At 51.4% G+C, this 24,043-nt stretch overlaps 1 protein-coding gene across 3 annotated transcripts in view; it reads left to right on the top strand.

Annotated features, from left to right (window-relative positions):
• SND1 (staphylococcal nuclease and tudor domain containing 1) overlaps nt 1-24,043 on the top strand; it is a 504,867-nt gene that overhangs the window by 248,165 nt on the left and 232,659 nt on the right. For all 3 annotated transcript variants that reach the window (XM_038374172.2, XM_038374179.1, XM_043500168.1), the window contains exon 14: nt 17,631-17,703. In XM_038374172.2, coding sequence (XP_038230100.1) covers nt 17,631-17,703 — 73 coding nt within the window. The remainder of the gene's footprint in view (nt 1-17,630; nt 17,704-24,043) is intronic.

A 24,043-nucleotide genomic window follows, 5' to 3' on the forward strand; every position in this document is an offset into this window, starting at 1 on the left:
CATTGCTTCCGCTGACCTTTCTGGCTCCACCTTGTGTTCTCGGTTACCCTCTTGCTTTTCCAAACTCTGCCCCTGCTCCCCAGCTGTGTGGGTTGCCCTAGCCGGGGGTGCTCCTCATGCCCCATTCATCTGAAATCCTGCCTCACCTCTCTGTTGTTGAGCTGCCTCTCTCTAAGGCTGCGAGTGCTGCAAACCCCCCAGTGCCTTGCATTGCAGAGCGAATGTCTGGTGCTGCAAAGGGCTCTGTAGCGCTGGCAGTGTGCCAGGCGTGCTGTGAGTCAGTGGGTATGGTGTATTGCATTTGGATTCTCCATGTTAATTCTGGAGCTCCCAACAGGCAGATTAAAGAAGATAACATTTTAAAAATGCCTGGGAGATTGTTTGACTCTTCCAGCCCATTGCATGTATCAAGCTTGAACAGGTGGTCAGGCTGAGGGGAGTTCAAAGGCCTGAGCTTCATTCCCTGGGGCCTCATACACAGCAGAAAGCATCAAGAGCTTCCTGCCCCAGCCTGTCTGCAGGAGCAGTAATTGCATTTAAAGAATACAGCATCTGAGCCGATTCAAAGTACTTTAGACACATTCTGCGCTCATGTAATTAGGTTGGGGTTATCTTGGTGAGAGAAATGCAGGCAAATGTTCCTTTTGCCTGATTTGTCCTCTGTTCTGGCAGGGCGAGCTGCAGCTCTGCAGGAGGCACCTGTGGCCCGGAGCTCATTACGCAGCTCCCCTCCCTGTTCTGACCGATAGCAGGCCAGACCGAGCAGCTCCCATCACCCCCAGCCCCGGGCAGCTCAGTGAACCTCCTAGTTTGTATTGCTACTTCATCCTGGGATCCCAGAGCACTTTGCTAACATTACAAGAGGCCACCTGGTAGGTGTGCAACTGGGGATAGCCCAGTGGTTCTCAAACTTTTGTACTGGTGACCCCTTTCACGTAGAAAGCTTCTGAGTGTGACCCCCCCTTTATAAATTAAAAACACTTGTGTTTAATACCATTATAAATGCTGGAGGCAAAGCAGGGTTTGGGATGGAGGCTGAGAGCGCACAACCCCCCATGTAATAATCTTGCGACCCTCTGAGGGGTCCCGACCCCCTAGCTTGAGAACTCCTGGGGAAACTGAGGCACGGTGGTAGAGTTACTGGGCTAGCTCTACAGAAGCAGGCAGTTTGTGGTGAAGCCTGGGGTCCAGTCAAACCCCATCAGTCTGAAATGTCCCCCTGAAATCAAAGTGTGAGTGTCCCCTCTGCTGTTTGGGGGTTCACTTCCACCTGCTTGTGCCTCCTGGTGGTGATGCACTGGGGTGTCCATTGTGCTGCCCCCAGTCTCCGAGCAGAGAACTGGCGGGTGACTCTGCTTCCAGCCAGGGTGGTGGGGTTGAGGTATCAGCCGGGTGTCCTGGTCACAGGCTGTTGTGGGCACCTGCTTCCCAACTCCTCCCTTCTGTTGTGGTTGGATAAAGGAGACATCATCTCTTGTGGCCCTCAGCTGTTGTGCTGCCTTGCTGTTTGGCTGTGGAACAGCTGCTGCGGGCCAGCCTGGGGACACGTGCGTTTCAGGGCTGGTGACCGATGCATTGACCATTGTGCTTTAAAGCCAAGCAATGCCAAGCTGAAGCCGCTTGTGGAGGCAGTACAAGCGTCAGGGTCTTGTCCTTCCACTGAAGGGCCTGGGAGCAGGGGGACGAGTGGGGGGAGGTGTTGGAACGGTTGATGGGATCATTGTGGGAAGAGCAGAGAGGGAAGGGAGAAGCTAGGAGAGGCCAATTAAGACAGGAAGATGCCAATGACTTTTAGGGAGCTGGGGCATGGATCCATGCCTTAGAAAGGCTTACTGGAGCTCTGCCAAGCTGTGAGATGGTCCACGTGCCTTTCTTCCTGCAGCCTAGGTAAAGTCTGGCCAGGATCCAGGGTCCATCCTTGATAGTCCCTGGCGACCAGCAGCGAAGTGGGGAGCAGGAGGGAGCTGGGGAGTGGAGGGAAATGGGCTTGCTCGGGCTGGGTGGACCCTGCTTGGCTTTGCAATGTCATGGGGTCCCTGGCTCCCCATACATGGCATACAATCAAAACCTGTTACGAACCTACAGCAGGGCCCCGATGGTTAGGCTGGGGAATGTCAGGAAACCCAGGTAGGAATCTTGTGGCGATCAAAGGCACTATTAGAAAGTGGGGAAGTCCATAGTGAAGGTCAAACTGAAGCAAATCCCAGCCTCCCCTGTTGGCCCAGGGAAAGCTCGGGCACTTGGGCTCCCACTCACGCATGTGCCAGGACTGGTGTCTGCACCAGGGACCAGATTCCCATTGCGCCAAGGCCCCTTGTGAAGTCGGCACACATCACGCTGACACCTATGGTAAGGCCTGTGCCACTGCCAGGGAAGTGTGAAGGGGATGTAGTGTAGACAGCTTGTCAGCACGGCTGGCGCAGGTCTGAGCAACACGCGGCGGGTCGCAGCCCCTGGGGCCAAGACTCCACGCAGAGCTAAAGCATCCAGTGGCTTGGTCGGCTCAGGCCGCCTTGCCAGCAAACCACGGCCCACCCAGAGAGCCGCTCCAGATGCTTGCCTAGGCAAATGGAACGCTAACAGTGATTGCTCCCTGGTCATTAAGAGCCTACTGGCCCTCAATTACACAAGTGTCATGAGAGGCAGAGGGAGGTGGTGAGCCTGCCTGTCCACACCACAAAATTACAGCACTGACACGCTTGACAAGCACAGAGGTGTGAAGCAGCATCACTGTATCAGAGACTTGTGTGTATGAATCCAGTTATCAACCCAGTGCTCTGAGACACATGCAGGCTTCTTACCGCTCCCAGCATGCAAAGGATGATGGGCGGATGGGAGAATGGGGGCGTGGATCAGTACAGTGGCTTTACCAGAGTCCTTCCAGTCCATAGCCATAGTCTGCAGCCTTCTGCCAGCCCTGAAAGCAAGACCTAGAACCTGAAATAATACAACGGGCACAGCTGGACCTGCTTGAAGGAGCAAAGGATGGCGCGGAGGGGGAGGAGCTGTTGCTCTGGGGCAGAGTTAAAGAGGATGAACAGAACAGGGAGGCTGATATTTCTGGGGGCAGAGTTGAGGAGAAGAGGCTGGTGTGTCGGGGGCAGCGTTAAGGAGAATGAGGATAGGGGAGGCTGGTATCTCTGAAGCACAGCAGGCTCTAGTAGCTCTGTCATCTAAGGCTGCGCTGAGTTTAACCCTCTAGGGCGGGGGGGGGCGCGGCAAACTTCTTGGCTCGAGGGCCACAGCTGGGTGGGGCAGTTGTATGCAGGGCCATGAATGTAGGGCAGGTGGTTGGGGTGCGGGGTGCAGGAGGAGCGCAGGGTGCGGCAGGGGGCTTAGGGAAGGGGCTTGGGGTGCAGGAGGGGGGCAGCGGGGGCTGAGGGCAGGGGTTGGGGGTGCAGAGTGCAGCAGGGGGCTGAAGGCAGGGTGTGCAGGAGGAGTTTGGGGTGTGGCTCTGGCCCAGCACCACTTACCTCGAGCAGCTCCCGGGTGGCAGCAGCGCGCAGCGGGCCTAAGGCAGGCTCTCTGCCTGCCCTGGCCCCACTCTGCTCCTGGAATGGCCAGCATGTCTGGCAGTGGCTCCTGGGGGTGAGGCGGGGCAGGCAGCTCTGCTGCGCGCTGCCCTGGCCTGTGGGTACAACTCCTGAAGCTCCCATTGGCCGCAGTTTCCCATTCCCAGCCAATGGGAGCTGCGGGGGCAGAGCCTGCAGGCGAGGGCAGCGCACAGAGCCCTCTGCCTCCCTGTTCCCCAGGGGCCGCAGGGAGCCTGTCTTAGCCGCGCTGCGCCACAGGGCTGGCTCTCCCACAGGCAGGATTGAAAGCCCTGACGGGCTGGATCCGGCCCGTGGGCCGTAGTTTGCCCTCTGCTGCTCTAGGGACTGTATTCTCTCCAGGGGTCCTTGGGATGTTTTGGAGTCAGGCACCGAACCATCCGGTCCTGCTGCTCCCTATACGTTTCCTGGTCGATTATTTCTCTCTAAAGCCTGTTGTTCTTCATGCGCCACCAGTCAGGACTTAGCCTGGCTGCTCAGCCACCTTTTTGTCGATTCCCATAGCATCCTGCAAGATAGAGATGGGGAGACCCCACTGGGTCCCATACAGTCCTCCCCGGCTACTGCGGCCTCAGGCCCTAGAGGGCTCAGCCTTAGCTGTGGAGTCCTAGCTGCTAGAGCCTCCGTAGTAATGCGAGTGTGCTGTCCTCTCTAGCTGCGTGTGGGAGGAGATCAAACACGGCTTGCCTTGGGAGACTAGTCCAGAGTCTATGGGGAAGTCTGATTTGCCATTCCCTTTCCTTTCCCTCCACGTCAGATCCCCTTTCTCTGCACTAAACAATTCCTCTGCTTCCTTGGTGACCGCACCATTAAATACTTGTACCCTGTTCCATTCTTCTGCACCCTTTGTCGCCCTTAGTCTGCCCTTATCCAAGCTACACAAGCTAGCGTTAGCCTACCCGCACAAGTTAATCCATCCAGGCCCCTGCCCTCATGTGCGCGTCCACCAGCGCCCCACCACCCCCAGCATGGTATTCCAGGTGTGCAGTTTTATGCATCCATTGGCAGCAGCGGTGAACATGAGCTCCCACCTGGATGGCATTAAGTGGTGCTGGCAGTATTAGTGTTGGGTTTCTGTTTCTGCTACAGCTATGCTGGCATCCAGAACCCCATGTGCATCTCAGCTGACATATCCCCATCCCCTGCTCCAGTCTCTAGACTAGAGGGCACTTGTTTTCTCTGATGTGTCACCAGTTTTAAACATAGGGCTACCAGGGTCTCTGGGACACAAGCTCAGCACAGTGATCTGGAGGGCCCTGGCTGGCTGGCTGGTGAAAGGATCACACATCTCTTCTCCTGGGGAAGCTGATTTGAAGAGAGGCTCTGAAGAGCAAATACTTGGTGGCTCTCTGGGCCTGCATTTTTCATTTGACCCTATAAAGACAGAGAAATCCACTTTGGTTTCTTTCGTTTGCTCTGAAAGGAACTTAGAGGCTGAACTAACCTGTGAGCTCTCTGTGTTCCTGTTAAGCAAACTGCTGCCGTGTTTGTGCTGGCTCTGACTGCTTAGAGATGGGGTAAAGCAGAGTCTTTCCTCTTTGGCTTGCTGATTTTGGAGGCTTTCCCAGTACAGACAGCTCAGGGAGCTGGATGAGATGCCCCATGCAGCAGGGAGTGAAGGTAGCATCTGCTGCTAGAGCGGGAGCTGTTTGCTTGGGATCACTCTCTAAGGCCAGGCTCAGGGGAGGGCGTTTACAATGCTTTGCACTTGTGGAACGTTTCCCAGCTGCAGATATCAAAGTGCTGCTCCCCAGGCAGTCGAGTCTCTAAGATCTTTATAAACCTAAATCTTCCTTATAACTCTCAGAGGAGTCTTATCACCATTTTACCGACAAGGAAGCTGGGACGCAGAGCGGGGAAAGCACTTTCCCCAAATCATGAGGAAATGAGCGTCCAAGCTAGGAATAGAACCTAGGTCAGAATCTGTGTCACGCTGAACATCCAGCCCCTGGTTTCTGTCGGACTGAGGAAGACAAGCCAGGCCTACAAATGCAGGCTTTCCTCCACAAGGGAGAACCAAGACTTGACGTTACCAGGCACAAATGACAGGAACTGGAGCTAGGGCTGAGCCTGGTGTTTTAGGGTAAAATACCTTCCAGGGCTGATGGAATTGTCCCCAAAACAAGCATTTATAAACCCAAGACGTTCAGAGTGGAGGTTAAACTTAAAAGAAACCCAAAACTGTAGAAGCATGGCAGTGTGCCACTTAGGCACCCAAACAACCTTAACTCTGCCCCAGAATGACACGTATAACGCATGTGTACTGGCGGGTGTGATCCCAGAGTCGAGTGATTTTTTTTTTTCTTTTTAAACACCTCTGCCCCAGTTCTTTGCTTCACAATGTCCCCACCGGGGAGAGTTGAGGTTTGGATGCCTTAAGTGTGCATTCAGCAGTAGCTCTCATGGGACTTTGGAAATGAGGGCCATGTTCTGTTACCCTGGTGTGAATCCAGAGTAACTCCACTGAAGTGAGTTACTCTGGATTGACAGTGGGGCAACTGAGCTCAGAATCCGAACTTCCCTCAGGGCATCTTTTGGGGCAAAGGCAGAAAGGATTGTGACTTAACAGCTCCTTTGAAGAACTGTGTCCCTAAAAGGCCACCTCTTCAGCCCACGCTGGGAGCCAGCTGCGCCCTGGGGTGGTAGCTGAATCCCCAAAATGACAGCCCCCAGGCGCGTCTTGTGGGCCATAAACACAAATGCTTCTTCACATGACGTATTGACCTCTGATTTGGAAGAACAAGTTCTTCTGGAATAAGCTACTGTCAGTATCTAGGGCCTAATTCACTGTGTGGGGATGCTCCACTCCAAAGCTTAGCAGGACTCTCACAAGTTCATTGTGTGAAGCCCTGATGAGTCTGGCTCCTCTGCACAATTCTACCACCCTGAAGCATCAGGGAGTGAGTTTGGGTGGAACACGATAGGCAGCTTGCTGTAATAACTCACTGCTAGCAAGTTTAACAACTTCCCTTTCAGAAACGGAGCAGGTAGCTGCTTTCCTGCAAACAGCCATCTGCTGCCAAGCCACTTATCCCTGGAATCACTGAGTGGTTCTGATTTCTAAAAATCCATGCCTACCATTTAACAGGTCTGCCTGTTCTTCACTGCTCCCAAATGATACCCCTCAGCAGACTGATTGCTCTACAAAGCCTCCGTAGGGCTGTGAATCTTTCCCTTGTATTTATGATGATCACGGACCAGTCTGAACAAAGGCATGCTGCTTGTCTCGGAGCAGCCATTAGCGGGCTCAGTAGGGGAAGTTTGAAAAGTCAGGAGCTTTTATTTTGAGTCTAATGCGAGAATCTAAGGGCTGCAGAAATCAAGGCCAAACCCAGAGAGGGGGAGAGCTGGGGGAACATGTGATTTTTAGTACCAGGACTGATCTGGCAATGCTTCTCTTTGGTAGTCCAATGTATAGAGATGTCCATCGAGTGCCTAGGTGTCTGGGCAGACAGCTATGGGAGTGAAACACCATTAAAGCAGATGTGATCATCTTGCTGGCGACGCAGGAAACCTCTTTAAACAGACCCCACACTGTGCCCATTGCTCCACCATGATTGAAACAGAGGCCTTGTTTGTACCGGCCTTTGCCCTGATTCCAGCCATCGATGACACACACAGTCAAGGGGAGCGGCGATTGGGTCTGCTGCAGCTCACCCCGGTTTCAAGCAGTGATAAACGCGAGCCATGACTTGCCTTGTCAGCTCTTGTACTGAAGCCATTGCAGTGGTGGGTGGAATTGAGGCAAATTTCCAGCATAGACAATAACCCACAGACACAAGAGTAACATCCCCTTCATCTCCGGTCCATTAGCAGTTCTGAAAACACACCACCCAGGAAGTCCATCCTCTGTATCCAGCAGCTGGAGAGAGCAGATGGGACCTGTGAGGTCAAGCAATCTTCTGGGGCATGAGTACTGGGGATGTTGATTCCAGAGCTGCCCCCAGGTATTCCAAGCCAGGTAAGTTAGTGAGAGCAGAGCATACAAAGTAACAATGGTAGAGGACTTCAGCCACATACAGTCAAGCCCTCGAATTGCCCGCGGAGACGCTCTGAGATCCAGCGTGCTTGCTGGAGTGCTGGCCTGGCGGGTTCTCCATGGCTAGTCCCTGCAGGCAGGGAAGGTTGCTGTGTTGTGCCCCTCAGGAGTGGCCCCAGGCAGGATGTGTTGCCACCATCGTCTGTGGAAGTCTCCAAGATTCGGCAAGGCCCAGGTCCAAGAGGAATCGCGCTGAGCAAGGGCACTTTGCCCACCTTGCCACCTGGGTCTCTGGAAGCAATGGGTGACTCGTCACCCAACAACTGCCCTTGTCAGACTCTCCAAGTCCTTCCCCAACCCACCAGCAGGATCGGTCTCATTCAAGCGCCTGGGAGAAGCAAAAGTGCCGAGCCATCTGCGTGCTGTCAGTACGCTGATAGCAGAGAGTCCCATGGAGCCCTGATGTCTTTCACAGCGGCCTCATGTGTTGAATGGGAAAGGTGAACGTGCCCTGAACCCTGCAGCAGAGCCCTGGCCAGGGTGGCTGAGCCGCTGCCCTGCACCATGCCCTGGGATCTCGGCATGGGAAAGGTCCATTTCAGAGTGGTTTCCCCCACCCTGTGCTGGGAGCCTGTGACTAAGTCAGCAGAACCCCATGGCCAGATGACAGCTGGGAAACTCTGCCTCCTCCCATTGTGAGGAGATGCACGGATGGAACAAGTGCAGTCTCGCTGCTTCCTCTGGCTGGGGACTATGTGGGCCAAGATGATGGAGGAGTCTTGCCTCCATCGCAGTAATGTTATCCAGCAAGGGCAGCTTGGAGCCAGGTTGATAGCTGTATTCCTTGCTGCCCTCCGATTGGTCTAACCCAGTGGGATGTTCACCACATGCCTGCTTAATTCTCCCATTGCTGAGACAGAGGCAGTGTGGCAGAGTACATAGACCATAGGGCTGGGAATGCCTCAGTTTCCCCATCTGTAAAATAGAGTGCTGATTTCCTTTACTTCAGGCCTGTGGACGAAAGGTGTATCTCTGCATTGTAACACCTATGGCTGTATAACAATATCCGTCTGTTTGGGAAATTAAACAAACCCCACTTTGCCTCATTAAAAAGTGTGGTGAGCTCCCCCTGCTGGGCTGCATGGAGCAATAAACAGATCCACAGAGCCCTGCTCCTTTTCTGCTGACATCACTGAGGCCGGTGCAGTAAGAGGCTGGCCAACAGCAGCCATAATAAGCGTTTGCTCTGCTAGAAACACCTGGAAAATAAACTTGGCATTTGCAAACGGAAAAGGACAAACCTGTCGGGAAGGAGCTGTTCCAGGCTTTAATAAATGTGTGTGTTACCCTCTAACCTGCCGTCTGTGTTCAGAGATCTTTCAGTTCTGGTGAGCTTATCCGGGGTATTGCTTGCATCTCTCTCCCTCTTTCCTCTCCAACAAGTGAGACAAGCCACAAATTACATGAAAACTTTACAAATAGCCTGGATGGCTTCTCATGCAGTTGCATTTGCAAGCAGTCCACAAAGGTGATAGACTAGAAGGCAGAGCAGCGTTGGTGTTACGAGTGTAGTACCCTGAAAGTCAGGAGCACTTCATCTCCCGCTTGTTTAACTTGCCATCCTTTTAACCACTTTTTACAGGTCCTTGAAGTACAGTTCAACCAGGAGTTAATCCAGGGAAGTCCCATGGCCTGTGCTGTACAGGAGGTCAGAGCAGGTGATCACAGTGGTCCCTTCTGGCCTGAGGATCTATAAGATTGATTTCAATTGTTTTGAATGTCCTGGTTTTTAAGCCAATGTTGGGTGGGTCTTAGAACCATGGAAATGTTAGATTTGGAGGCTGGGAGGTACTTTGAGAGGTCATCTAGTCCAGCCCCTGCTCTGAGGCAGGATTAAGTCCAACCTGTTCTTAAACCTCTACTAGGGATTCCACAACCTCTCTGGGTGACGGTCCCCATGCTTAACTCTCCTTGTCGCCAGAAAGTTTTCCTAATATCTAAGCAACATCTCTCTTGCTGCAGAGTAAGTCAGGTACTTCTTATCCTACCCTTGGTATGGACATGGAGAGCAACTGATCAGTCTCTCTATAACTACCTTTTACATATGTGAAGACTGTTATCAAGTCCCCATTCAGCCTTCTCGTCTCAAAACTAAACATGTCCAGTTTTTTAACCTTTCCTCATAGGTCAAGTGGTCTTAACCTTTCATTGTTTTGGTTGCTGTCCTCTGGACTCTCTCCAATTTATCTACATCTTTCCTGATGTGTGGCGCTCAGAACTGGACACAGTATCCAGCTGAGGCCTCACCAGTGCCGAGTAGATCCAGACAGTTACTTCCCATCTTACATAAGATGCTCCTGTTAACACACCCCAGGATGATAGCAGCCTTTTTCTCAACTGCATCACACTGTTGACTCTCATTCAATTTGTGATCCACTAGAACTCCGAGTTCTTCTTTGAGGTGTGTCCCTGTGGGTGCTCCATGTTAGATGAGCTAGTGTCCCTGCCCCTGGGATTGGAGATCTTCGGTAGCACTCCTGTCAGGCTGCCCATGTGCTCCTCCCTATCTCGCACCATGAGCGGTGTCTATAGTACTGTGCGGTCTAATCACCCTTATTTCCTTCTCAGCTCCCCTGGGTCTGGGATGGAATCCCTAGCAGAGCCCTTCACAGCATCATTAGTGCCTTTAGCGGTAATAAGTTACCATTCAAAGTAGATAGTAGTTGCTTCCTCCCTTTATTTTCTTCTCCCAAAAAGCCAACCAAACCCAAACTTTTCTTTCTATTCTTTCCTTCCGATTACCTTTTAGCTTAGTGTAGGTTCTTACATTCTTCCCTACAGCAAAGTTCTCCTTGCACAGGATTATGCCCAGCTCCCCCGGGTTTAAGAGGTGCCTCTCCTGCCCCAAGGCCATCCCTATGAGTGATGGACGCTCACAGTGCATTTGTTGTCTGGGAGAGGAGCACATACCACAGAAGTGCACCCGCTGCCTCAAATTGAAAATGCAGGCCAAAAGGCCTGTGAACTGAAAATAAAATTAATTATGATGGAAGGCTCGTGGCCTGACTCAGACCCTGACCCCAATACCTCTCTTGTGCAGCGGTTTCCATTGGCACCATCATCTGCTGCCCCACGCTCACTGCACACTGTGAAGAGAGAGTCTTCAGTTTCTAATCAGGATGACAAGAAACACCCTCTGAGGTCAGTGGCCCCCTCATCTTCTGGAGTGAGACCTAGCTCCTTTCATCACCCGAGTACCTCTAGTACCAGCATTATTGGTAGTTCCAAGGCCCCTAAGAGGGCAGGATCACATAGCGGGGGTATGACAAAGATGGATCAAAAATCTCAGTTGGAACCAACTACCCCAACTAAACACATGGCTCTGAGTGCCTCGGCACTGGCAAAGCCCTTGGCATGGGTGAAGCCCTTGGTGCCACCTGTTGGCTACTTGTTAGACTTCAGCTGAGCTTGGCACCCACACTATCTGTCCTGATGCCTACACTTCCTGTGGCACCAATGCTCTCACATCACGCGGTACCGATACTGATCGTGCTGGTACCACAGAGTTCAGGTTCCCAAGAGACCTGGTTGTTTCTGAAACCACGGAGTCACTACTTCTCCATAGCAAACTACCAGCAATTCATGTCTCTCCTTCAGAGATGCAAATGATACCGCACATGCCCTCACCACCTAGAGCTGCCCTCTCTTCTGTAGTGAGATGGACTACTCAGTTACACTGCACATCATATCAAGGGAGAGCACAACCTGAATCCTTTACGCCCCCTCGATATCAGGACACTAGAACCAAGCCAGGGCCTTGTTACAGGCACCCATGGATGCCCCCGCTTATGCCTGTTTCCCCGTACTGGCCGTAGTGGGAACTGTGGGTGGCATAAAGGCAACACTTTCCTCAACCAGCCCTGATCACGGGGACTGACACACACCCTCTCCATGCTCCTTGGTCTCCAGGCCTCTCAAACCAAAGAGCCTTTCCAGGAACACGAGGAAGATGTCACACCACCGGCCAACATCTCATCCTCCCCAGATCATAGAAGAATCATAGAAGATAAGGGTTGGAAGAAACCTCAGGAGATCATTTAATCCAACCCCCTACTCAAAGCACAACCAACACCAACTAAATTATCCCAGGGGGTTTGTCAAGCTGGGCCTTAAAAACCTCTAAGGATTGAGATTCCACCACCTCCCTAGGTAACCCATTCCAGTGCTTCACCACCCTCCTAGTGAAATAGTGTGTCCTAATATCCAACCTAAACCTCCCCCATTGCTTCTTGTTCTGTCATCTGCCACCACTGAGAACAGCCAAGCTCCATCCTCGTTGGAACCCCCTTCAGGTAGTTGAAGGCTGCTATCAAATCCCCCCTCACTCTTCTCTTCTGCAGACTAAATAAGCCGAGTTCCCTCAGCCTCTCCTCATAAGTCATGTGCCCCAGCCCGCTAATCATTTTTGTTGCGTCTGCTGGATTCTCTCTTCAATTTGTCGACATCCTTTCTGAAGTAGGGGGCCCAAAACTGGACGCAGTTCTCCAGATGTGACCTCGCCAGTGCTGAATAGAAGGGAATAATCGCTGTCAATGCTCCTACTAATGCAGCCCAATTTGCCATTAGCCTTCCTGGCAACACGGGCACACTGTTGACTCATATCCAGCTTCTCATCCACTGTAATCCCCAGGTCCTTTTCTGCAGAACAGCTGCTTAGCCAGTCGGTCCCCAGCCTGTAGCAGTGCATGGGACTTTGCACTTGTCCTAGTTGAACCTTGTCAGATTTCTTTTGGCCCAGTCCTTCAATTTGTCTAGGTCTCAGGACCCTATCCCTACCCTTTAGTGTATCTACCTCTTCCCTCAGCTTAGTGTCATCCGTGAACTTGCTGAGGGTGCAACCCACACCATCATCCAGATCATTTATTAAGATGTTGAACAAAACAGGCCCCAGGGGCACTCTTGATACCGGCTGCCAACTAGACATCAAGCTGTTAATCACTACCCGTTGAGCCTGATGATCTAGCCAATGTTCTATCTACCTTATAGTCCATTCATCCAATCCTGAATGAGGCAATCCTCTCGCCTCCTCCCATGGCTGCGGCTGATTTTAGGCAATTTCATGAACTCTTCCACAGAATTGCAGCCTCTCTACAGATCCCGTTAAAGGAAGGTTGAGAGCAGCACCATACATTACTTGGCATATTGCAGACCTCCACATCGGCAGAAATCTGACACATCCGGGAATCTCCACCACCTACGTACAAGTGAGCGGATAAGAAACTCTACGTCCCTGCAAAAGACATGGAATTCTTATTCTCCCACCTTACTCCAAATTCCCTTGTCGTCAATGCAGTGAATGAGAAGGGGAGATGTCGTCGTTATTTCTGGACGACCCCATATAACACAAAATGGAAGAGGCTAGACCTCTTCAGCCACAAGGCATGCTCATCTGCCACACTCCAGTTCAGGAACACTAACTACGAGGCACTCTTATCAAAATATAACCACATAAACGACTCCAAATTCAATGACTTCTTGTCCTCTGGGATGTATTGAATAAACAGTTCCAGACACTAGTAACTAAAAGACAGCTACTGGCTCGTACAGCGTTGCAGGCATCCCTGGATGTTGCTGACACAGTGACATTTGTGGTCATGAGACTGGCTTCGTGGCTTCACCTATCAGGATTCCCCAGAGAAGTGCAGACTACCCTGGAGGATCTCCTGTTTGAAGGCCCCAAACTCTTGGCCAAGCAGACTCATGAGTCCCTTCATTCACTGAAGGATTCAGGGGCAGCGCTATGCCCACTTGCATTTATACACTCGCGCCAAGAGAAGACAAGATAGATACCAACCTACCCTGAGAGCTCGACCTCCATCTTTTGGCCTGCAACGTCCCTACTAGTCACAATGCAGACATCAGAGGCACCCTCTGAAACGCAGGCAGATCTCAATGCAGTCAGTGATGCCTCATCTATCTACCTTGAAATAACCGTTTTGAAAATACGGTCAAGGCCATGAGATGTTTCCCCCTGGACAGGTGTTGCAACCATCGACAATACTCCATCAGTCTGGCAACCGTTTGAACCCATTCTACCCAACGTGGCAGACGATCACCTCCGATAAGTAGGTGTTGGAAATTATAAACAAGGGGTATTCTATTCTGTTCCTCTCCCTCCCCGTCTCTCTTCAGGCATACCTGGGAATTTCCACCAGCACCTTCTATTCCTGGGTGCCATAGAGCCAGTTCTGTTCCAACAAAGAGGGAAAAGCTTTTATCCCAACTACTTCATAATCCAAAAGAACAGTGGTGATGGAGACTGTCAACTCTAGGGTACAGATATGGGGACCTGCATGAAAGACCCCCTAAGCTTATTGTTACCAGCTTAGGTTAAAAACTTCCCCAAGGTACAAACTTTGCCTTGTCCTTGAATAGTGTGCTGCCACCACCAAGCGTTTTAAACGAAGAACAGGGAAAGAGCCCTCTTGGAGACATCTTTCCCCCAAAATATCCCTCCAAGCCCTACACACCCCCTTTCCTGGGGAGGCTTGAGAATAATATCCTAACCAATTGGTTACAAAATCATCAAAGACCCAAACTCCTGGATCTTGGAACAATGGAAAAATCAGTCAGGTTCTTAAAAGAAGGATTTTATTTAAAAAAAAAAAAAGAGGTAAAAATAATCTCTGTAAACTCAGGATGAAAAATACTTTACAAGGTATTCAGATTCAAAACACAGAAGATCCCCCTCTGGGCAAAACTTTAAAGTTACAGAAAACAGGAATAAACCTCTCTCTTAACACAGGGAAAATTCACATAAAACAAAAGATAAACTAATCCGCCTTGCCTGGCTTACCTCTACTGGTTGCAATATTGGAGACTTGGATTAGGTTGGGTTGGAGAAGGTGGATTTCTGTCTGGCCTCTCTGTCCCGAGAGAGAACAAACCCGTAAACAAAGAGCACAAAACAAAAGCCTCCTCCCTCCCCCGCCCCTCCAGATTTGAAAGTATCGTGTCCCCTTATTGGTCCTTTTGGGTCAGGTGCCAGCCAGGTTAGCTGAGCTTCTTAAGCCTTTACAGGTAATAGGATGTTGCCTCTGGCCAGGAGGGATTTTATAGGCATCCGATGAAGTGAGCTGTAGCTCACAAAAGCTTATGCTCAGATAAATTCGCTAGGCTCTAAAGGTGCCACAAGTACTCCTTTTCTTTTTATAGCACTGTATACAGAAAGGTGGTTACCCTTTCCTTTATATTTATGATAGAGACCTTTCCTCTATTTGAGGAACCTCAACAAGTTTGTCAAATTACAGTGGTTTAAGATGGTCATGTTAAATACAGTAATTCCAGCACTGGAATGGGGAGACTGGTGTTTGGCCCTCGACCTCCAAGATGCATATTTCCACATCTCTATATACCCTTCACACAGGAGATTCCTAAGATTTGTCCTGGGATCAGACCATTATCAGTACAGGGATTGCCCTTTGACTTTTCCACAGCACCCAGAGTTTTTTTTCCGAAGTCCTAGCAGTGGTGGTAGGGCACCTCTGCAAACAAGGGGTTATAATAATCCCATACCTAGATGACTTTCTAATAAAGACCCTGTCCCAAGGCAACATGCTCAAAGCCATAAGGACAATGAATCTTTTCTCAACATTGGACCTTGAAATAGAGGCAAAAATCAATACTGACATAGGTAATACAACTGGAATGTATTGGGGCACAGTTAGACATAATAGAGGCCAAAGCTGCTTTACCAATCCACAGATTTGCCACGATAGTCAACCTAATTTCCAACATGAGAACCAGCCCGCAGATCTGAACCAGCCCGCAGATCTCTATCAGAACGTGCCTGCAATTGCTCAGTCATGTGGCAGAAACCACATTCATGATAAAACATGATAGATTGCATATGCATTGCCTCTAGGGATGGCTTCAAACAGTTTTCCTGCCCCACAGACATAGCCTGAACAAATCTTTCTCGATATTATTCAAGATCAAGGACTCAGGGGGCATTACTGCAGGTAAGCTGGTGTGTTTGTAGATGCACACCCTGGCTTACCACAGTAACGTGCCATGTAGATAAGTAATAAGTGAAGTACTTTGCACTTTGTCTGTATTGAATTTCATCTGACTGATTTCAGATCAATTCCCCAATTTCTCAAGTTCTTTTTGAATTCTAATCCTGTCGTCCAAAGTACTTGCAGCCCCTTCCAGTTTGGTGTCATCTGCGAATGCTATAAGCATACTCTCCACTCCATTATCCAAGTCATTAATGAAAGTACCAAATAGTACCAGACCCTGGACTGACCCCTGTGGGACCTCATTAGATGCATCCTCTGACAGTGAACCAGTGATAGCTACTTTTTGAGTACGGTCTTTCGACTAGTTGTGCGCTCATCTTATAATTTCATCTAGACCCCATTTCCCTAGGTCGCTTATGAGCATGTGATATGGGACACTGTCAAAAGCCTCACATCATTGTGTATCAAGGCTACTGCTTCCTTCTCTTCCCCCTCCCTACATCCACTAGGATGGTTACGCTGTCAAAAAAGGAAATTAGATTCGTTTGACATGATTTATTTTTGACAAGTCTGCATTGGCTGTTACTTATCACCTTATTATCTTCCAGGCTTGTACAAACTGTTTAAATTTGCCTTCTGGTGTTCAAACCTTCAGGGGCTCAAGTTTTCAAGCTTTTCTCTGGAACCGCAAGGGCTAGCAGTTTCTTATGTGAGACTCTCCCATGACTCCAGGAGCTGGGTCTTTACATAAAATCCCAAATATTGCAAGACTTGCAACACTGGTGGAGGTGGAGGGGAACAACTTGTCTCTGGGCTGGACCATTCGGACTCCGAAGCTCTTTCATTCAGTATTTATAAAATATATCACAGCAACTCACCTTTAAATCCATTTTTAATGCATCATAGTTGAGCTAAGGGACTCGCAGTAGGGGGAGTCGGATAGCATCTGGGCTTTAAGGAAAGGAATGGCTGGATGAATCTGGTCATTTAATAACACTGCAGTTATGCAGGCTCCAAGGACAGCTGTATCTCCTGCTTCTGGATGAAAGCTGGTGTACAGAGGAATCTCTTCCCTGCCCCTAATAATTGGCCAAATTGCATTGTTATATGCTGGCAGTTGCTGCAAGCAGGAGACTGGACTGGGACCCTTGGTGGTGGTTGTTAGTTTTATTATTTCATTTATTATTATTTTGCATTAGGAGCCGCGGTCATGGAGCAGCACCCCATTGTGCTAGGTGCAGTACAGACACACGATCGGTGGTTTGTTCAGGCACGGCTTGGGGCTGGATATTGGGGTCTTAGGTTTCAAAGATGCCTATCCCAGTAGGGTCAGAAGGAGGCAATTACTTACATTTTAGGTGTGCATCATACTCCTTTAGAATTGTGGGCAAAGCTCCCTACCCCATAGACGAAATCTGCTCACTAGAGCTCGGCGCTAGGATGGCAGCAAGGTGGCAGGATACCAGAGTTGAGGGGGAGAGTAAGAGCGCTGCCCAGGCTGGACTGAGATGATCTATCATGGCAATTCTTCTCTTCCTGTTAATATGCTCTAATAGTTATGGCTGTAGATGGAATTGAAAATGAGGCTTCATGTCAGTTCTGTAGCATTTGCTAATTTTTGTGGCTGTTAAATGACTTCCTTGTACAGTACTGCTTCATTCAGGCTACTTATCTTATCTTTTTTTCTTTTTTACCTGGGAGGAACTTATTTCCATTAGAATTGGAACGTTGGCTGCGTATTTTGCATTTAAAATATTTCATGTGATTAAGTGCTGAAAGAAACATTTATTACTTTTGATTCTCCCTGGTGTGCTCTTCCTGTTGATTCCTTTCCTTGTGCGGGGAACAAAACCATTTAATTTGGTAACATCTACAAATGTTCTCTCTGATCAGGTACATGCTTGGCTCAGGTGAGTAGCTGAATACCTGTAATTGGGATTAGCAGGCTAACGAGCGTGTCTGGGCTCCCCTCGCACACGGTGCCATGCTGTTGGTGCCATCCGGCGTGCGCCGTGCAGATGGCACAGCTTGCTTTGCTTTCCCACGCTGATTATATTTTGTTTGTTTTCCCTCCAACAGGGCCATCAAGAATGGCAAAGGATTGCACAGCAAGAAAGAGGTGCCAATACACCGGGTGGCAGATATCTCTGGGGTAAGGATCCACTGGTTCTGCCCATGCAGCGTGACATTATTATTATGATTATTAGTTGTCTTGTGGTAGAGCCTGGGGGTCCCGATACAGGATTGGGAGCTCACAGCCTCGTAAGATGTGACGACGTGGGTATAGCAGACAGCGGCGGGGATGCCAAGGGAGCAGTGAGATGACTGGAGACAGTGTGTCAGGCAGTGGTCTCCACACCGAGCTCTCTGCTGGGCCTTGAATCCACATGTTTACTGCTGCTTTATTGTTGGAAGGCTGACTCAGACATCCTCAGGGTGCCGTAGCTTCTGGGCCTCCGGCTCTTTCCCATCGTGCTATGTTGCAGAAGGTGAGAGGGTGGCGACTGAAACATAGGGTCCCTGACAGCACTTGTGCTGCAGCCCCAGTAAGGGGTACAGGTGAGAACCTGGCCTGATTGATGATGGTCGTTGAAATGGAAAGAGCCCTCGGATTTAAACACAATTTGCCATTTTCAATTCCCTTGTGTGTTGCAAGCACATTTTTTCCGATTTACCGGCGTGCTTGGCTCCGCTCTTCGCCCTGCAGCTGAGGCGGGAGGGGGAGGTGTTGGAATGCGAGCAGCAGCACCAAAAGGTTCGAGGCCTAGAGAAAGGGAATGAGCTTTCCTTGGGGCTCTTTGTCTGGTGGCACGGTAGGAGAGCTCACCTCTTGCCGTCCTCGGGCTGGAATTGCTTGGAGCCCTTGCAGCCTGGAAAGGGGAATGAGAAGGCAAATAGGATAAGCGCATGTAACCCGGCACATTGCTGCTGCCGCACTGGGGACTGTTAGGCGAAGTAGACCATGTGGAAATGGGCCCTGCATTGTCACAGGGCTGCGAGCCAAGGAAATCCTTGGTCTGGTTGGCCCTGCAGCGCGGTGCCTCCTGTGAGGTCTGGGCACAGTAGCTGTACTTCCGACACAGCACAAGGATGCATCTCGGGAGCCCGTCGGTACAATTCCTTACTTGGCCAGTGGGGGCGCTGTTGTGTGGCGGGAGCTGATTCCAGAGCACAGTGTTCTCTGGGGCGTTGCTATCCTGGGGCGTAGCAGTGCTGCCGCCAGGCTGGCTGTCCATTGGAGAATGTGGGGAGTCAGCCTGCACTGGGGCATCCTGGGGTAGCTATGCAGCTCGCTAAAGCAAAGTGATTCTCAGCAGCCCCTTGCCGGTCAGGAAGGGCTCAGGAACCTGAAGCCGCTGGCCATTGTGTCATTGGCCCATGTTGATAAACCAGCCCAATTCCTGTCTTGGTCCTACAGAGTGGTCTCTGCATGCCATGTGCCTAGCCCATAATAACTCAGGGAAGCTGGGCAGGGCCCCCGAGGGGCTGCCATGGTTGAGTTTAAACCATATGTTTACCTGGGTTTAATGTCACTGAAATCCCAGGGCATGGCCTTGAAAGGGGGGGGTCCCTTTAATATCATGGCTGAGGGCTCCAAAGGTATGTTAATACCATTAAAGTCAGATCCCTCAGCCTAGGCCAGTTATCCCTTTAGATCAAAGCCTTCCCCATGCAGCCTGCCCCTGTGCTTCACTACCCAGGTTGTAGAGCCCCCTACCTGCCTTCCCCCCATATCCCCCCCAACAGAGAGGGAGAGGGCGTTCAGTCCAAGTGCTGTCTGCGTAAGCCTGCATACAGGAGGGGAGTCAAGTTCTTATCCAGGTCCCCATGTGGACAGAAGGGCCTGGTCTAAAATCCAGAGGGCCCTCTCAAGGGGGGCGTGTGGACAGCATGGCCCCGTGCAGCCTGCTCTTCGTCTCCTTCGTTACTGAGCAGAGGCATCCCGCAACTGCACGTGCTGGAGGGCTGCTGGGCTTCGACGGTTTAAAAAATAAATGTTGGTTAAATTGCCCACAGGAGCAACATCAATTTAAAATCCAGAGTAAAGCCTGAAACATAAGGCGAGGCCAACGTTTCAGTTCCGAGAGCTGTCGAGTTTGATCTTGTCTGCCAGGATCACAAAGGGCTCTTTTTAAAATGCTGAACTCTTGTTTGCTGCCTCCCAAGCAGGGAGATTTAGTGGCTTTCCTTCCCTCTGGGCACGCTCTGTCCATCGCTGGGGTCCTTGTGCAGTCAGTGCTAGGCTTAAGGCACCCCCCTTGCACCCCCCCACCGTGCTTGTTACTGTGGACAGGATTCTAAGGAGCACCTGTAACTTAATAGGTAAAACATGCAGCCGCTTCGCAGTGGATAAAAGATGGGGCCCCACAAATAAAATGAGGGTCATACATCACCGTGTTATGACGCTTTGTTAATCTTTTTAAATCTTTAATAGTTTTTCTTAAATTGATCCTGCTCTTAGTTAGCTGAATGTCAGCAGTTGCACGGCGTGATGAATGTTAGTGTGTGCCGAGCTGACAGCATGTGCTCTACTGCTGCCAAAATAATTTAATGTGAAATTGCATCTGCGCTCTCCTCTGGCAGCATAGGCATGCGCCCTGTGTAGCCGCACGCCCCCAAAATGATATTACAGCCTGCGAGAGGGGGCCTGTGGGGTTCCTTTGGCCAGTGCAGGAGTATTCCCTGCTGTGTGCACACCCGGCTTACCCAGCCTGTAGCTGCATTGCACATGCTGCTTCCCCTCCCCGCGCAGAAGGTAACACAAGACATTGGGGGCGTTTCCCGTTAGTGGCGTGGAGAACTGCAGGGACCTTACTCCATCCAGCCCCTTGCCATGCAGGATTCTTGCCAACATGAGCAGCATTGGGGTGACGCAAGGGGAGGCGTTGTGGAGGGGTGCCAGACAATGTTCCCTCTAATTTTTGACAGGCCGTGTGCACAAAAAATTTCTTCTGTGCAAATCGTTGTGCGCGTGGTGTTTGCCGTGTGCTCGGGGTTTAGGATCTGTGTGCGCACAAGCACAGCTTAGAGGGAACAGTGGTGCTGGGGCTGGTTTGGTTTTGCAGCCTTACGACAAGTGCACAGTTGCTTTTTCAGTCTCTTTGCCCTTTCACCTCCCCCCTCTTGGGGGTAATTCTCAAGAAATCAAACTTGGCACTTGGAACAAGGCTACCCGGGAAGCTGGCCTCCCAGCAGGCCCTGTGTGATAACGCTAGGTTAGCTGGCTGCGCCATCAGCTGCAGTGTTATGTAACAGGGCCTGTCCTCGCGTGCCGGCTCTGGTGTGGAAACCGGCAGGAGGGTCAAACAAAGTGTGGTGGTCTCCTCATTGGCACTGCCTGCCTCGCTCTGCATCTCTTGCACTGATGTCCATGCGTGGCACTCAAATCCCCCCTCACATTAATTTGCTTGCAAGAAATTGCCAGCTCCACATTCCAGTTGAGGTCATCAAAAGCCTCCCGTTCTGTTTCTTGTCCGCATAAGATTCCTACACGAGGCTGAAGGGGGTGTGTGTGCTGTTAGTGGCTATCCCTTAGCAGGGGCTGTAAATACTCCACAAGGGGTCTTAAGCTGTCCTGCTGGAGAGTGGCGTATGCCATGTTTGCTGCTGATCTCATTATTCTGAGTTGTCCAGGCCGTGGGAGCTGTCTCAGCGAACCAGGCTGTGGCCTGGAGAGGCTGGTGGCATCTGCAGAGCCTGTGGGGACCTAGCAGAGCCCAATCAGACCCCTCACCTCCCCACTCCCCCATTTCCAGCACCCTAGCAGGAGGTGCTGATTTAGATGGTGCATGGCATCTAATCGCTGCCGTGAATAAATAGCCCGTCCCCACTCTAGAGCTGCCTTTTAATCTAGGATTATTTCAAGGGAAGCTATTTGCTGGTGGCGCTGTCCTGGGCGGGTCTGTGGTTGCTACTGAAATATCTGCATCACCTTCTGGCTCCCTGAGATTGGGGCTTTTCCCTGCCAGCGCAGCGTCTGCCTTTCCCACAGCATGGGGAGCGGCAGCATTGCTTTGTGCGGTGCCAGTGCCCGCTGCTCTTCCCACACTCGCTTGGCTGCTGCTCCGGTCCCCTGGCCACCGGCAGTGCTGCTCTCCATGTCTCCTGCAGCGTCGGCCCTGCAGATGCGCAGCCTACAGCTGGCAGTGCAGGGCCCACGCTGCTGGAGCTCCACCTTGCTCTGGCAACCCAAACGAATGAATGAATTCCGGCCCTGGGGAGAGGAGGACCCTGCTCATTAGCACAGGGGCACTGTTGGCTCCAGATCCATTCCCTTCTCTCCCCTGCAATGTGCAAGTCACTGTCCTGTTGGCTGGGTCTGTCTCCGCCTGCCAGGCACCATGTCTCTGTGGGAAGGGGACACTGGAGCAGTGACTAGTGGCTAACCCCTCTGGGCTCGGGGCGTGTCTCAAATTCATTCCAGCCTGGTGCTAACAAGGGAGTGATTTAATTCGTAGGGTGGTGGGGTTAGAGAAGCTGGACCTTCTGTCAACCTTGGAGTCTCCTGCCGCCCTTGAGTTCTCCTCTGCACCTGCCATTGCTATGTTCTCTGAGCCACCTGCTGTCACCTCCACATCGCAGGCATTGGCTGCTGCTGAATCACTCGCTCCTGCACCTGCTCCCTCCCGCAGGTGACGAGGCTCCCCACTCCAGCCCACGCAGAGTGCTGCGGCCACCCCTCTCTGGGCACGTGCCGTTCCCTCACCCTCTTACTAGGGGCCCATGTCTTCCACAGAGCCCTGCTGCTTGGGTCTGCATCTCCCGGCACCCTGTGCCACAGTTCCCACCCATGCGATTGCTGACGGGGTGGGGGTGGCATTTTGCACTCATGGCTGCAGATGCCTGCACAGGGCGGGGGCTCTCTGTTCTTCAGTGGCCACCTGCCTTCCTGATCCCCGCTCCTGCAATCGCTGTTGTGTGTAGCCCTCCCACGGGGTGGTGCGTACAATTCCACCCTGCTTCCCTCTTCCCAATTATATGCAGCTTCAAGGCCCTGCCTAGCCCTGCCCAAGTCTCTCGTATCACATTATCCACCCTGTACCACCTGCAACGCCACCCTTGATGCCTCCTTTGCGTCTCTCATCTCTTCTCCCTTACAGCCTTTTCCTTGCTGCCCTATTTCCAGTGCACCAGCCGCCTCTGTCCTCTTACAGGCTCCGTACTAACCCGCACCAGCCCATTGCCCTCTAGACCAAGAGGGAGTCTCCCAGGGTATGTCTCCATGGCAAGCAGAAACCCACGGCAGTGAGTCTGAGCCCAGGTCGTCAGACACAGACTCACGCTGCAGCACTAAAGATGTTCGGGTTTGAGCTGGAGCTTGGGCTCTGAACCCCCACCCCCTGCACGCTCTCCCCCCAGCTTCAGAGCCTGAGCCTGAATGTCCACACAGCTGCTTTTAGCACCGTAGTACAGTCCTCGGGAGCCAGAGTCCTGGGCTCTGTGGGTTTCTGCTTGCAGGGGAGACAGACCCTCAGGGCATCTTGGCTCAACTGTGCCTGGCTCGTGGGGAAAGGGTCTGTCTTGACGTTTCTGTCCTGCCCAGCTTGCTGGCACTCAACGAGCCCCCCATTCTGCTCTTTGCTGGGTCCCTATCCTCCTTAAGAGCGCCCAGTGGAAGCCATCTCTTCCCAGCAATCTCCTCGCTCCTCCCCCCCGGTCTACATGTACTGACAGGGAACTGAGCCACAGCAGAGGTGAACTGGCTCAGCCAGGGAGCCTGTGGCACGGCTGGTTATTGACCAGGGAATGGTTCTAGGCCCTACTTTATTTAACACTTCGTCAGTGACCTGAGAGAAAACATCAAATCAGCACTGATAAAGTTTGCAGTGGACACGCGCATTGGGGAAGTGGTAAAGAATGAAGAGACCAGGTCACTGATACAGAGCTGGATCGCTTGGTAAGCTGGGTGCAAGCAAACCATTAACACAGCTAAATGTAAAGGTATCCATCTGGGCAAAAAGCATGCAGGCCATATGTACAGGACAGCAGACTCTAACCTGGGAAGTGGGGGCTCTAAAAAAAAATTTGGGGCTCATGATGGGTAATCAGCTGAACATGAGCATCCAGTGTGATGCTGTGGGCAAAAGGGCTGATGTGATCCTGGGATGTATGAACAGGGGAATCTCAAGTAGGAGCAGAGAGGTTATTTTACCTCTGTACTTGATGGTGATGTGACCGCAACTGGGATCCTGTGTCCAGAATTTAAGAAGGACGTTGATACATGGAGCAGATTCAGAGGAGAGCCACAAGAATGATTAAAGGACTAGAAAACCTGCCGGAGTGTGACATACTCAAGGAGCTCCGTCTGTTTAGCTTAGCAAGGAAAAGGTGTTAGGGTGACCTGGCCACAGTCTATAGGTACCTACGTGGGGAACAGAAGTTTGGTAGCACAATGCTCCTTGGTTTTGCAGAGCACAGTTCAGTGGCTGGAAGCTGAAGCTAGCCTGGAAATAAGGTGCAGATTTTTGTCAGCGAAGATAACTCATCTAACT

Source organism: Dermochelys coriacea, chromosome 1, assembly GCF_009764565.3.
Source record: "Dermochelys coriacea isolate rDerCor1 chromosome 1, rDerCor1.pri.v4, whole genome shotgun sequence".
NCBI lineage: Eukaryota > Metazoa > Chordata > Testudines > Dermochelyidae > Dermochelys > Dermochelys coriacea.